The sequence below is a fragment of the Lynx rufus genome, unplaced genomic scaffold, assembly GCF_022079265.1.
Source record: "Lynx rufus isolate CCGP_SWC_20201006 ecotype Redwood Valley unplaced genomic scaffold, mLynRuf1.p SCAF_2, whole genome shotgun sequence".
Classification (NCBI taxonomy): domain Eukaryota; kingdom Metazoa; phylum Chordata; class Mammalia; order Carnivora; family Felidae; genus Lynx; species Lynx rufus.
Genome location: NW_025814834.1, coordinates 28,257,344 through 28,271,307, shown reverse-complemented (window position 1 = coordinate 28,271,307; position 13,964 = coordinate 28,257,344). Strand labels below are relative to the sequence as shown.

At 42.2% G+C, this 13,964-nt stretch overlaps 1 protein-coding gene across 8 annotated transcripts in view; it reads right to left on the bottom strand.

Moving 5' to 3' along the window:
• Positions 1-13,964, bottom strand: part of PLEKHM3 (pleckstrin homology domain containing M3) — a 198,264-nt gene that overhangs the window by 166,651 nt on the left and 17,649 nt on the right. For all 8 annotated transcript variants that reach the window (XM_047082243.1, XM_047082242.1, XM_047082245.1 and 5 more), the window contains one exon: positions 7,315-8,235. In XM_047082243.1, coding sequence (XP_046938199.1) covers positions 7,315-7,918 — 604 coding nt within the window. In that variant the 5' untranslated portion in view covers positions 7,919-8,235. The remainder of the gene's footprint in view (positions 1-7,314; positions 8,236-13,964) is intronic.

Genomic DNA, 13,964 nt, shown 5'->3' with positions numbered 1-13,964 from the left:
TAGCTGCCACAGGCCAACATTCAATAATGTAACCAGTGGAAACTATACAACCATATAAAATCAACTTTCTGTGACCTATTTTAGCAACTTCTTTGTACTGACTAATCTTGCTGAAGGGTGAATCATAAATTCAGCAAGAGACCATGTCCTGGTGACCTCACTTGTTCTAAGCCCACAGGAATATTCCCACCTCTATTGGCTCCAAGGCTTTTGAGAAACATCGTAATTGAAAAAGCAGTCATTTTAGTATAAGTCCCAAATTTGGCTTTTTTTTTTTAAAGTTAAAGATGGGGAAAAAGAGAATCGAAACAGAGTAACATAAAACTCAAGATAAAGAAACCACACTGCCATGGTTTTTCTAGCTCTAAAGAAAATCTCTGCTTGAGGCCTACTCCTCAAGTACTTAGAACAAGAAAATACAGGCATAGGAATGGTACCAGGTCACCAGACAGCGAAACCAACTGAAACAAAAGCCCAGCTGACCACTGCCCTTGCCTAGCAGATGAAAATGTGAACACAGTCAGGGAGGGAAAAGTAAGTCAGATTCTGGCAGTCTGTTGGGTTTCAGAGCTCCATAGATAATGCAAAAGATTTCTTTAAAAAATTTTTTTTGATTTTAAAATTGCAAACACAGCAGTTCACCCAGAAGTAGAGTTACAAGGCACACAGAAATCCTTCTGCGTTAAATAATTTCAACCATACCCATAATTCCATTACAACCTTCCAATACCCATCTGGCTATAGTAATTAGCTCCCATAGAACCATGAGTCAGGGTCAGTTCAAACACGTCTTACAATGATACGGTTTTGGAATTGGGAGGATCTTAGAGACAATTTAACCTGCTTCACTAGGTCGTTAAATCAAAAGCAACAGACGAGTGATTCTTCCAAACCTACACAGTGAGTCCTAGTTGAGTGTTCTTTCCACACAGACCGACCCTCCTCTACTATGCGTACACATTTATAGGTGTAAATGCGTGTGTGTGATCCATTTTTGACAACATATCTAGTGTCCACGTGTTCACATGACTTTTTATGTTCTTACCTTAACACATATTTATATTTGGATTGTAATTCTATGACATCAGGACCCCGTCTTCCTTATCCTACTGGACATTCCCTGCTGCCTGTGGCTCTATTATTACTCACTGAACAAGAACAGGATGACGTAATGCAAAGGAAGAGAGGGTTAAGCATAGGTACTGGTCAAGAGCATGTTTGTACAGAACTAAGATTAAAGACAGGACTAGCAACGAGCCATTCTGGCGGTAGGATTAGGGCCTTCTCTCAGGACTACTTCTCTGTGACACCTTGCTTCAGCTGCCCAGGGCATGGCAGGCACTGGGGTGGCAGTAAGGAAAGGAACTGACCATGAGGCAGCTTTGTCTCTATGACCTACCTGGAAGTTTTTTAGAAAAAACTGCCTCGGATGTGAGGTGACAGATGTGGTAATTAACTAGACAGGGAATCCATCCATAATGAGTATGTATATTAAATCATCACGATGTACACTAAATGTCTTCCAGCTTTGTCAATTATACCTCAATAAAGCTGGGGTAAAACCTGTCTCTGTCGCCATCTTGCCTTAGATCTAGTACTTCTTAGTGATTTCTGACCTGACCTTCTCGACATTACTATCTGGCCCTCAGAAAACGCATGGTCTTAACTGGGCTGGACTCAAGCCACACTCTAACAGCCTCCTAGGACCCACTGACGGTATCCTTCATCTACTTAGCACTGGCAACATTCCCTTGGAAGAAGCCTGTCCTAGGTCTGTCTCTGCCTGAGGCAATGAAATTTCTAGAACACATCCATTCACAAGCTTCTAAGTAAGACTGAAAAAGGCAGCCAAAGATGGAGCAAAATGCCAAAGCCCTCGTTCCATAGTTACGATAAACCCATGGGGGTCAGTTCACTTAAGCTCTTCTGTATGGTCAGTGTTCGGGAGTATGAAAGGCAAAGTTACAGTCTTCTTTCCGTGGACTCGTTGGTCCCCTAAAGAACTCTGGCCAGCGCTGCACTGTCCATGTATTTTAGTGACTATGTTAAACGCAGAAAACAATCCTTGCTTAGCTAGACTGCTTCGGTGTGTCTCAGTTTTTCCTCGCTAGTGATCTCCTGAGGGATTACTTTGGGTTCGATGAATACCATCCAGGTCAGTCTCTTCTACACTACTTCCCACCCTCTACTCCCACAGGGCCTGACTGCTAACAAGGCTTTCAAAATAGAGGGTTCTAGAGACTGGGAACGATTGGCTTCCAAGGTAAGTGTTCAGCTCCAGCTTAGTGTTGAAGGGTGTGGACTCTGGAGAAAGACTGCCCGAGTTCCAATCGAGGATCTGCTCAGGACCAGCTATGGGACTCTACGCACACTCCTTAAGCTTTCCGTGCCTCAAGTTTCATCATCCTCAAAACGGGGTCAGTAAAAGTGTCTATATCACAGGAGTATTATATAAGTTAAATAAGCTGTTCGCTGTAAAGAACTTAAAATCATGCACAGTGCTTGCTACAGCTATTGGTTGTTTCTTTTTTTTTTTCCTTCTCTTTCTACATGGGCTCTCTCACCCTGAGGACAAGCACTGGTGCTTGGCTGTTGGCTCTGACAGTGACAAGTAAGCTGTTAATCTGTTTGACGGATTCTGCTCTCATATATTCCAAGCAAGAACCTACGGAAGAAGTGATCTTCAAATCCAAAGTAATCACCTTCTGTAAAGAAACAGAGAACAGGGAAAAGTTGAGGAGTGATGCAAAATTACTTCAAATGATTGCCAGCTTCAGAAAGACTAAAGGGCAAAGCATAATCATTGCACCAGGCTTTGTGCTCACCAAGCAGCAGTCAGGTTCCTCCACAAAGGGGAATGCTTAACCGTGCCTGTGCGACCCGGGAGTCTGAGACGTATCTGAATACTCCTCCAAGGCCAGGGCAACATTTTGCCAACACCAGGGGCCGCTTTACAAGCTGTATCTGTTTGATTTTCTCTTATCACAAGGATAGTGCAGGGCAGCCTTTGAGATGAAAGCAAATCTTCATTTTTCACTGCTGCTAAAGAGCTTCACAGAGAGGATGTGCGAGGTATGAAATGCTAGATGATGGCGCTAGGCCCTCAGAAAAGATGCTGGAGGGTTTTTTTCTAGAATGACACGAACTGGCTAAAGAGATTATTGGCGTTAATTATCTTATCAGCATTATATCTTTTTCATTCAACTTACATCTTAAACAATTCATTTGAGCATAAACTATGTTCAAAGCACCATGTTAAGTACTGAGGATGAAACGGTAAGAAACAGTCCCTTCCTCATTGACCAGGAGAACTGTAAACAGTTGATCTTAAATCAGTGTGAGAGAGGGAATGAATGGTTTACTTCCCACTAACAAACCTATCAATAATATGAGAAAACACACTTCAGGAAGGCCAATCTAAGAAATATTTATTGCGAGGCCATTTACTGCAACACATCAGTTGGTATGCCAGGGAAAAGTAGGAGTCATTGGTTGTGTTACTTTGATTCTCATTGATGAGTTTCAAATTCAATTAATAATTGTAATAATATTAGTAAATGTTTAAGATATCTATTAGGTGTTTACAAATGTGCCAAACATGGTTCTGAGAAGTACTTTCTATTTTTTAACCCATTTAATGCACATAAGACATTTAAAGTACTATTACTATCTCAAGCTTTGTGGTGGTTGTGGTGGAGGAGGAGGAGGAGGAGGAGGAGGAGGAAGAGGAAGAAGTGGGAGAAGGAAGAGGAAAAAGAAGAGATGGGGAATGAGGAAGAGGAGGAGGGGGAGGATGAGGAGGGGTGGAGGGGGAGGAGGGGGAGGGGGAAGAGGAGGGGAAGAGGGGGAGGAGAGGGAGGAAGGGGAGGGGAGGGAGGAGGGGGAAGGAGGGGGAGGAAGAATGGGAGAAGGAAGAGGAAAAAGAAGAGAAGAAGAGACAGGGGATGAGGAAGAGGAAGAGGAAGAAGAAGAGGAAGAGGGGGAGGAGGGGGAGGAGGGGGAGGAGGAAGAGGAAGAGGGGGAGGAGGGGGAAGATAAAGAGGAAGAGGAGGAGGAGGAGAAGGGGGAGGAGGGGGAGGAGGGGGAAGAGGAGAAGACACACCAGAAGACCTTCATACAGGCTTGCCCATCAGTGAAATAGATGGTATTACACCCAGCTGCCCACTGGCCTCTTTAGGCCAGAACCTGATTTGCTTTATACTCAATGTGACATTTATCCTTAGTAAGGCTCAAAAGCTCATTTGGTGGTTATTCATCACCAAATGAGCAGAAGTCACAGAAGAAGATGTGACTAATGAAGAAGATCCTTGGGTTTATTTTCATGGGAGGGAAGAGAGGGGATAAGGGAGGCAGAAGAGGAGGAAGGGGAGGACGAGAAGAAGAACCACTTCTGGTGAGTCTTCGTACTCAAGGTGAGCTCAGAAAAGGAGCTAGGGAAAAAAATCAACTGAAGAAAACACAGGATCATGCAGTAACCAAACCTATAATTAAGAGAGTGACAGGGATAGACACAACATCAAGTTGACCTCATCAAAAGAAACCCGTTTAAATTTTATTTCTTCTAAGGAGCCCCCAGACTCTTATGAACACTTGTTAATTTTTAGAACAGTAGGAATAGGAGATGAGAGGATGAGGGTCACTTTTGGACACTGTGAATTTGAAGAGTCTGTGGAACATCCCAAAAGAGATGTACGCCAGGCAGTCAGATATGCGAGTCTAAGGTTAAAAGAGAGGTCTGGCCTGACCCTAAATCTCCAGCCAAGATATTACACTGTCTCCCTCTGCTTTGGGGGCATATTTCTTCAGAAGACACAACAGGCTATTTTTCAGTTTGGATCACAAATTTCAAAGGTTTTAAAGTAAACTTTACTGAAAGATCTTGGCTGATTGTGACTAGTGTGCATTTGTGTGTTGGCACATCCCTCCCCTTGCCATGAGAATTATGGTCACCAGCGTGGGGGACTGCCACATATCTAAAACTCTTCTCTACCTCCAGCCTGAGAACGTGTAGTCAGTGGGTACTCCCTGCTTACCCCTGCCTCTCACCTGGTAAGCAATACAAACATGATTTATCTTGCCTGTGAGTGTGACAGAAAGAAAAGGTATTAGGAACTTGGCATGCCATTTGCCCAACTGTGCTAATTCCTGCTAGGATATATATTCCGTGGATGATCAAAAGATGGCCAGATTATATACTATATCAATACCTGAAAGGCCATCTGTTACAGTAGACTTTTCAAAGTACCATTCAGTACATACATTTCAACATGATTTAGTATTCAACTTTTTTAAAAATTGAGACTGAAAAAACAACAGTCACAGGGTGTCATATACTCAAGGTTCCTTTGGAGAATCTAAGGCAGCTCCAGCTCCTACACTAACAATCCAAATGACAGGAAAACTAAACCTGGAAATATGACACCCTCTCAACTTGGGTAACACCAGGGTTTTAGAATGGTTCCGGTGCTTTACTGATAAAAATCTACGTGAACTCTTAAGAAACCAAAAATCAACAGAGGTTATTTGTTAAATCAACGAGTATACTTGTTTATATATGAACTCAAGGCAAAGCTCTCATTTTGCCAGGCACCAGGGTCAGAGCAACTTGTTTGTCCCCTAATATCTAATCAGCTACCAAGTACTGTGCTTTATAATGTCCTTGTCTTTTTACTCCCATGGTCACCACCCTTGGCTAGATGCTACAGAGGACTGGTGAAAGTCAAGGAGAAAAGAAAAGGAATTATAAGTCATGAATTTGAGTGGGAAGAAAGAAATATTTTATTTTTCTTTGAGTTTTTATTTAAATTCCAGTTATTAACATACAGTGTAATATTAGTTGCAGATGTACAATGTAGTGATTCAACACTTCCATACAATGCCCAATGTTTATCACAGGTGCACTCCTGAATCCCCATCACCTATTTCACCCATCCCCCCACCCACCTCCCCTCTGGTAACCATCAGTTTGTTCTCTATAGTTCAGAGTCTGTTTCTTGGTTTGCCTCCCTCTCTTTTTATCCCCTATGCTCATTTATTTTGTTTCTTAAATTCCACATATCAGTGGATGGAGACAGAGAGTATTATGCTAAGCAAAATAAGTGAGTCCGAGAAAGAAGTATTTTAAAAGAATAGATTTGAACTGGATGTGAAAATAATGTAGCACCTCACAGATAGGGACACTGCATTTCCTGAATAGACTTACTAAACTGTATCTCTTCTTTGAATTATACTTAGAAACTAAATTTATTAAAATATTAAATGTATCAATGGGATACCAAGCAAGGATAGAGACTAAAGTAATATTAAAATAGCAGTTAAGGACATAAAACAGTACTCCCAATTAACTGAGAAGAAGCCATCTAAATTAAAGGTTGAATAGGAATGACAAGAATAGACAGCCTGTATAAATGAGGTTATTTTGAAAGAAAAAGCTGGGGGAAACAAAGAGATGGTTTGTCACGCCTCACAGAAGTTGTGTGCACATGCATGTGTATGATGTATGAGAAAAAAGGAAATTCAAGGCCCTACACCATGAGGTCTGAGCCAATCTCTCCCCCCTTTTCCTCCCACTACCCACCATGGGATCCTTTGCTCCCCCTGGTACTTCTCATCTCCTTACCTTCTTTCCCACCATAATCCCGAGTGTCCTCTAGTGCGATCCCCTTTCTGCATCTTAGTATCTTTAATGGTTCAGTCAAAGCTCCATGAACTCTCATTAGCCCTTCCTGACAAGCCCACCACAGTGTCTTCTCCTTCTTCTGCCCTCTTACAGTCACTGTCATTTTCTCAGTGAAAGAAATCTCAACAATATAAAGTAAAACAAAAGTTCCTTCACAAATATTTCAGTTGACAACTACTACTTTCTCTCCCTGCTGGTGCCTTCTTGAGTGTTTGTTAGTGTCTGATCCCCTCTGCAAGCAAGAAGTTCTTTAAGGCAGGGATGGTTTCTTTATGATCTTTAAACCCTTCACAGCACAAGGCTATGCCAATGTGTGATCTGACAAACATCTAGTGATGCGAATAAGCAGTAGCATACTCTGTACAAAGGCAAATACCACACGAATTATGAGACTGTAGATTCTAACACACAAGATTAGAAGGGGAGACTTGACCGCAGTTGTCTTTTCACTCAGCACTTCTTATAAGGATACCAAGACTGAGGCTTGAGGTGAAGTGTGCAAGTAAATGGAAGAGGGAGCTTAAGTAAGCAAAACCAGACAAGGACCCTGGACAATACACTTCTCATGAGGTAAATGTAATAGAGACCAAGGAAAATCGACAACTGCTCAATAGCAGTCAGATATCAAAACATACCAGTATTTCCTTGAGCATCTTCTACCTTATTTGGCAAGGACGACAGAAAAGACGGCCTGGTGAAATGAGGGCCCTGAAGAGACGACTGCTGCTGCCGCTGCAGAGGCATGGTTTTGAGGACCAGCCTCCAGTCCACTTGGGTAATATCTGATCTTGAACGTGCATGCCCTGGCTTGAAAGTAGAGGTCTCATCCAGTAAGTCATTCACGGATCGAGGTCTGTCCCTCCGACGCTGACAGATGTTGAAAAAGTTAAAGGTTGACGCTTCTTTTTGTTCCATCCAGGAAAGGTTATCTGGGGCTGTCCCTTTCTGAACCACAAACTGTTCTTTGGCAGGGAAGACATTTTGAGCTTTGGTTTCTAGGAGCCTGCTCTTACAGTGGTCCCAAATCAGGCCCCCCTTGCCCAGGGAGGCAACATTTCTGATAGCACCATTATCTGTTATGGTACTTAGTACCTCGTGCCCCACCAATTCGGGGACTTCCTGAATCCCATAAACCTCAGCTTGCTGCACAGCCTTTTCTAGCTTACTATCAAAAGTACTGAAGAAATCCTCAGTAACTTCCAAGGCTGGGCTGATATCATCCACTTCCAAGGCTTCCATGTCATAGACTCCAAGAGGCCTAAGGCTTCTACACTGCTTCAGGAAAGGGCTTCATGAATGTTCACCCAACAAAGAGAGGTGCTTCAGCAATAGAGTTCTGGAAACAACTGAAAAAAACCTTCATTCGACTGCCTAAAGCAGACCAAAACCAAGGGTAGTTGATGTTTTCTCGGTCATTAAAAGCATTTGCTAGCGGCTAATGGCCATTAGCAGAGGTATGGGGAGACAAATGTTCCTTTGAGATTATTCTTCATTGAGATCTCTGAAAAGACAACAGGATGTGCTTGTCAAAGCAATGCCGCGCAATCCTTAATTTCCTGGAAGAAAAGAAAGAGCACAACATTGGCACATGGTTCACTGTATTCTATAGTACACGAATCTGCCCAGCTATTTCCGCATCTCTACATCTTTCTACGGTAGTCACGCCCAAAGTGGACAACACCTACACAGAGGCTCCACTGTCAAGAGCACACATCACTCCCGGCTTTGTGTCAGAACTTACACAGAGCAGGGTGGAACGTTTGATAAAGGGAATTAAGGCCAATAGCTTTCACTCAGACAGAAAAGCCTTTGAGCACAGTTGTGAAAAGTCTGTTCTGGCAAATCTCTGTGATATGTTGACCTAAAACAGGAAGCAATGAGGCTAAGAATTCTGTGTCTGGGCCTACGTCATAATTGGTCTAAATTCAAAAACGCATGAGTCCTTCCACAGACTTTGAAAGCTCTGATGGTGTATCAGGCTAAAAAATGCAAGGGGAATGGGTGCCTGGGTGGCTCAGCTGGTTGAGCATCTGACTGGAGCTCAGGTCACAGTCTTGTGGTTCGTGAGTTCCAGCCCCACATCAGGCTCACTGCTGTCAGCGTGGCGCCTGCTTAGGATTCTCTGTCCTCTCTCTCTGCCCCTCCTTCTCTCTCCCTCTCAAAAATAAATAAACATTTTAAAAAAAGAACTTTCTAAAAAAGTGCAAGGGGTAAGGACAGAGGGAGGCTCCGCCCTTTTCTTAAACCCAAATGTTACTGTGTCTGTGCTTCCCAGGTGTGGATTGTGTAATACCTAATGAATGCCTCTGGACTACAGAATTCCTCCACTCATCTTGAAAATAAGGCTCCAGGCTCAACTCCCTAAGGCTTTGAGGACTGGCCTAGGAGTACAGGTCCAGCCCCAGGGCTGGGCAGAAAATATTCTATGTGAGCATTAACTCATTCTCTGGGAAAGACTGGATCTCCAAGGTCAGGCCAAATTAGCACAGACCTTGACAGAGATGCTGTCCAATGTGGTAGACATTAGCCATAGATGGCTATTTCAATTTCAATTCATAATAAAAATCAAGTAAAGTTTTTCAGTCGTACTATCACATCTCATGTGCTCAATAGTCACATACACCTTTGTATTTGTACCAATGAATGAAGAAACAAAACAACTACGCAAGGGTTTTTTGCCCTTAACTACTTACAAGTAGGTAAAATTGGGCAATTAGCAATACCTCTGCATGTTGCTGCAAAGGTTCATAGATGTGCTTTTTTTGTTTAAAACTGCACAATTTTGTGGTTAATTAAAATCATTTTTAGCACTTAGGTCTTTAAACCATTACATTTTGGGGCGCCTGGGTGGCGCAGTCGGTTAAGCGTCCGACTTCAGCCAGGTCATGATCTCGCAGTCCGTGAGTTCGAGCCCCGCGTCAGGCTCTGGGCTGATGGCTCAGAGCCTGGAGCCTGTTTCCAATTCTGTGTCTCCCTCTCTCTCTGCCCCTCCCCCGTTCATGCTCTGTCTCTCTCTGTCCCAAACAATAAAATAAATAAACATTGAAAAAAAAAAAAACATTTAAATCAACAGCACCAATCTACATTGCTTAATGTATGTAAATTAAACTAGTATATAGAGCCCTTTATTTTAAAATGTGTCAAGAGGTTTGTAGTTCACAAGAACTCTGGTTAACCTCCTGTAAAGTGATAATGACTATGAATTTGTCTCTATTTTACATTTTGATACGTCATTATGTTAGCCCTCATGAAGCCAGGCAATGATTGACTTTTAGAGATAAACATCAGTTATAATATTTTTCTAGTTGCAAACAGGGTTTCTTTTCCTGTGTTTACAGTTAAGCCTTGAGTCTCTTGAATTGTGCAACAGGGTTTCACCACTTCTGTAATTTTGAAAAATGGGACTTTTCAGTTTCATCTTCTACACCAGAGGCTATGAAAAAGAAATACATTATAAATTTTAAAACATTCAGTTCTTTACTAAAATTACAGATGAACATAATAAAATATATTAAAAAAAAAAAAAAAAAGCCAAGGATGGCTCAGTCGGTTAGGCCTCCGGCTCAGGTCATGATCTTGTGGTTCGTGACTTTGAGCCCCACATCAGGCTTGCTGCTGTCAGCCTGTCAGTGCCAAGCCCGCTTCAGATCCTCTGTTCCCCTTCTCCCTGCCCTTCCCCCGCTTGCACGCTCCCAATAAATAAATAAATATTTTACATAAAAAGGCCCAAAATGGAGTCACTTGGCGGAGCCCAAGAGACATCAGCAAATCAAGACTTAATATCTAACCTTATTGCACATTCAGCCTCTTCCAGGAATGTAACCTTTAACCAGTCAATCTGGAATTACCAGATCAGCACTAGTGAGGTTATCTGCCTAATAGATCCCTGCCCTTCCCCTAAAGAAAGGTGACCTTGCTTGAAACAAGCCACTCTTTGTTAGAAACTTTAGTTTTCCCACCCCTTCTACCTATAAAAGCTTTCTATTTTGTAAAGCTTTCTAATTACAACATGGGATGTCACCTGATTCATGAATTATTGAATACAGCCAAATTGATCTTCAAGTTTACTCTGTCAAATTTTGCTTTTTTAACATAAGTTTCCCATTTAATAAAAGATGCACCAAGGTACAAAGCAGGTAGTTATTCGACTAAGATTATATTATGCATATCCCTTTTCTTACCCAGTGCTTAAAATTCAGTCTTTAATCATAATAGAAAGAGAGTAAATGCCTTCAAAGTGATTCTTTCTTTCTCTTTCTTTCTTTCTTTCTTCTTTCTTTCTTTCTTTCTTTCAAGTCAAAACATCTGGAAATACACCTTTGTGCTACCTGTTTAGGTATTCATAGGCTGGTTAGAAGCATGTAACCATTGGTGGCCATCACAGCTAGCTTGTAGAACACTTCTACCCCACACATCGTAAAACCATAGACTGCTAGACAAAGAAGGGAACTTTGAAGTCATCCTTCCAACCCCAATCTTTCACAGAAGGGGACACTGCAGCCGAGACATCATGAAATCACATGGACACCTTTGTATGCATTAGGAAAGTCTTCAAAAGAAGGTGTCCTGAGTTGAGCTTAGAAAACTTAGAAGGTATTTGCCTGGATGGCTAGGAAGAAATTAGAAAGCATAAATTACATTTTGATTAGCAAGGGATTTTCAAGTTTATTAAGTGACTTTCCATAGGCAGTGTGGTGAGCAATATAGTGGAAAGGGTCTGAACTAGAGTCAGCTCCGGGCTCAGATCCCAGTTGTCTCATATTAGCTATGTGATGTGGGGCAAGATTTCCCTGACCCACACCCACTCCACCCCAAGTCCTTCTCTAGGCTAACCTGTTCTTCCTACTCTAGGAATTTTGATTTTCACTATTTAATGCTTTCCATAGCCTCTGTTTGGAACTTATGCAGCTACTCCCTTTCCTTTCTGATGGAAATATGCATTTACCCTTCTACTCTTCTCTATGGGACCCAGCACTCTCATGCCACTTTTTCTGTTCTTCCTCCACTCAGTCACACAGGCCTTTCAGTCCCTCCTTAGAGGTTTACCTTGTTGACCTCCAGGCCCATCCACAAAGCTGTTCTCATTGCTGGACAGGCTATTCCCTCCCTCTCTCTTTTGCACCTACCAAATGCCAAATTATCCTTCAACCTAACATCAAGTGACAGACCTGTATTCTCTAAAGATGGACACAACAAATTCTGTCCCATATGATTATCTGCAATGAGACCTTGTTACTCCCCCCTCAAGAACTGACTTTATTCTTCCACTCCCTGCATCTGGGCAGGACTTGATCAACAGAGGGTGCAGAAATGATGCTCTGCCCTTTTGAGGTATAGACCTTACCCAGCCTGGCAGCTTCCTATCTCTTGGAGCTCTAAGTTGATACCTAGGAAATAAGGCTATCCATTAGAGAGGTCACATGTTGTATCAGGGAGGCAACAGGCATGTGAGTGGAGAAGCCATCTTGGGTGACAGCCTAGTTAAGCCTGCAGAGGATTCCAGCCCCAGTCAGTGTCCAACTGCAACTCATAAGAGATCCCAAGTGAGAACCATCCAGCTAAGCCTAGTTAAGCCAGAACTGTGAGAGATAATAAATTATTGTAAGGCACTAAGCTTGGGAGTATTTTGCCACACAGCAACCAATAATCAGGACTTGTCACTTCCTCAGGGAAGCACTCTCCAGTGTCCCAGACTAGGTTAAATGTCCTTAAGTTTCCAAGGCATTTGCATGTCTGTAAGTTATACACTTCACAGTTATAATTACCAGTTTCAGTGTCAATAGTCTGTCTTAGACAGCAGCTGTGTCTATTTGGCTCACCCTTGGACCTCCAGAACACAGTTGCAATTTAATAAATCTTTGTTAAGTAAACTAATGAATTATTTTTGAGTGGTTATCTTTAAGACCATTGACATTATTTTCTTTTCCTCTTCTTTTGTTGTCAGTACCTCTGACTTAACACCTCTTACCACATAACTATCTCCAGCAATAAACAGTAAAGATAGCTGCTGCTTTAACAGTAGTAAAAAAAAAAAAAACAATAATTACTCTTTAGTGTAATAAATGAATTGACAGACCAATGTGAGAGATCCAGCCCTTTGCCTGTATTTGCATAGTACAAATTAAGCAATTAAAAAGAGTTACAGAGAGTTGCAGTAACTTATTTATTCCATATTTACTGAAGGAGCTACTGAGTCCTAAGCAAAGGTGATACTACAGTGAACAAAACAGATATAAATCCTGCCCTCGTGGAACTTACATTCTAGTGGAGCTCTTACCATATGTCAGGCATAGCTCTAAATGCTTTCCGTGTCTCATGTGTAAGGTGTGGCTAAGAAGGCCTCCTGAGAAGGAGATACATTCCTCCATACTCTGTGTTGGTCCAACCCATCCCATCCCAAATCCGAGCCATCTGTGAAGTCTTTCCTAAGGACTCAGTCCTTTCAGATCTCATCCTTCCCGAAATGTCTAACCCATTACTGAACAAGTCAACTTTGTAAACCATCTTTTTCATCTCAATTAAACTATGAACTTCTTGAGGGCAAGCCCCATATCCACACCTGTCTCCCTGTTCCCCCAAAGCCAGAAAGGTCTTCCTGCCTCTTGCCTTCCTCCCTCCAATGCAGTCTCCACATCACTTCTCTTAACCCTTCACAGTCTCCCCAGTAGAAGAAGGGTCAGTAAACATTTTCTGTAATGAGTTAAGATAACAGGGGCCCTTGGGTGGCTCAGTTGGTTAAGCATCCGACTCTTGACTGTGGCTTAGGTTGTGATCTCACAGTAGTGAGATCAAGCCCTACATTGGGTCCTGCGCTAAGCTTGGAGCTTGCTTGGGATTCTCTCTTTCTCGCTGTCTCTCTCTCCCTCTCTCTCTTTTCCTTCCCTGCTCACTCATGTACACTCTCTCTCTCAAAATAAATAAACACTTTTAAACAATGTTAAGTTAATAAATAGCTTTGGCTTTATGGTCCAAACAGCCAGCTTTGTGACCACTCAACCCTACCACTGTCATGCAGGAGGAAGCCATTAACGATATGGAAATGGGTGGGCCTGTCTGTGTCTAATAAAACTTTACTTACAAAACAGGCTGATAAACAGAATGTAGTATATGCATACAACAGAATATAATTCAGCCTTAAAAAGGAAGGAAATCCTGTCATATGCTCTAATATGAATGAACTTTGAGGACATCATGCTAAGTAAAGTAGGCCAGTCACAAAAAGACAAATACCACATGATCCACGGGATATGAGGAATCTAAAGTAGTCCAATTCATAGAAACAGAA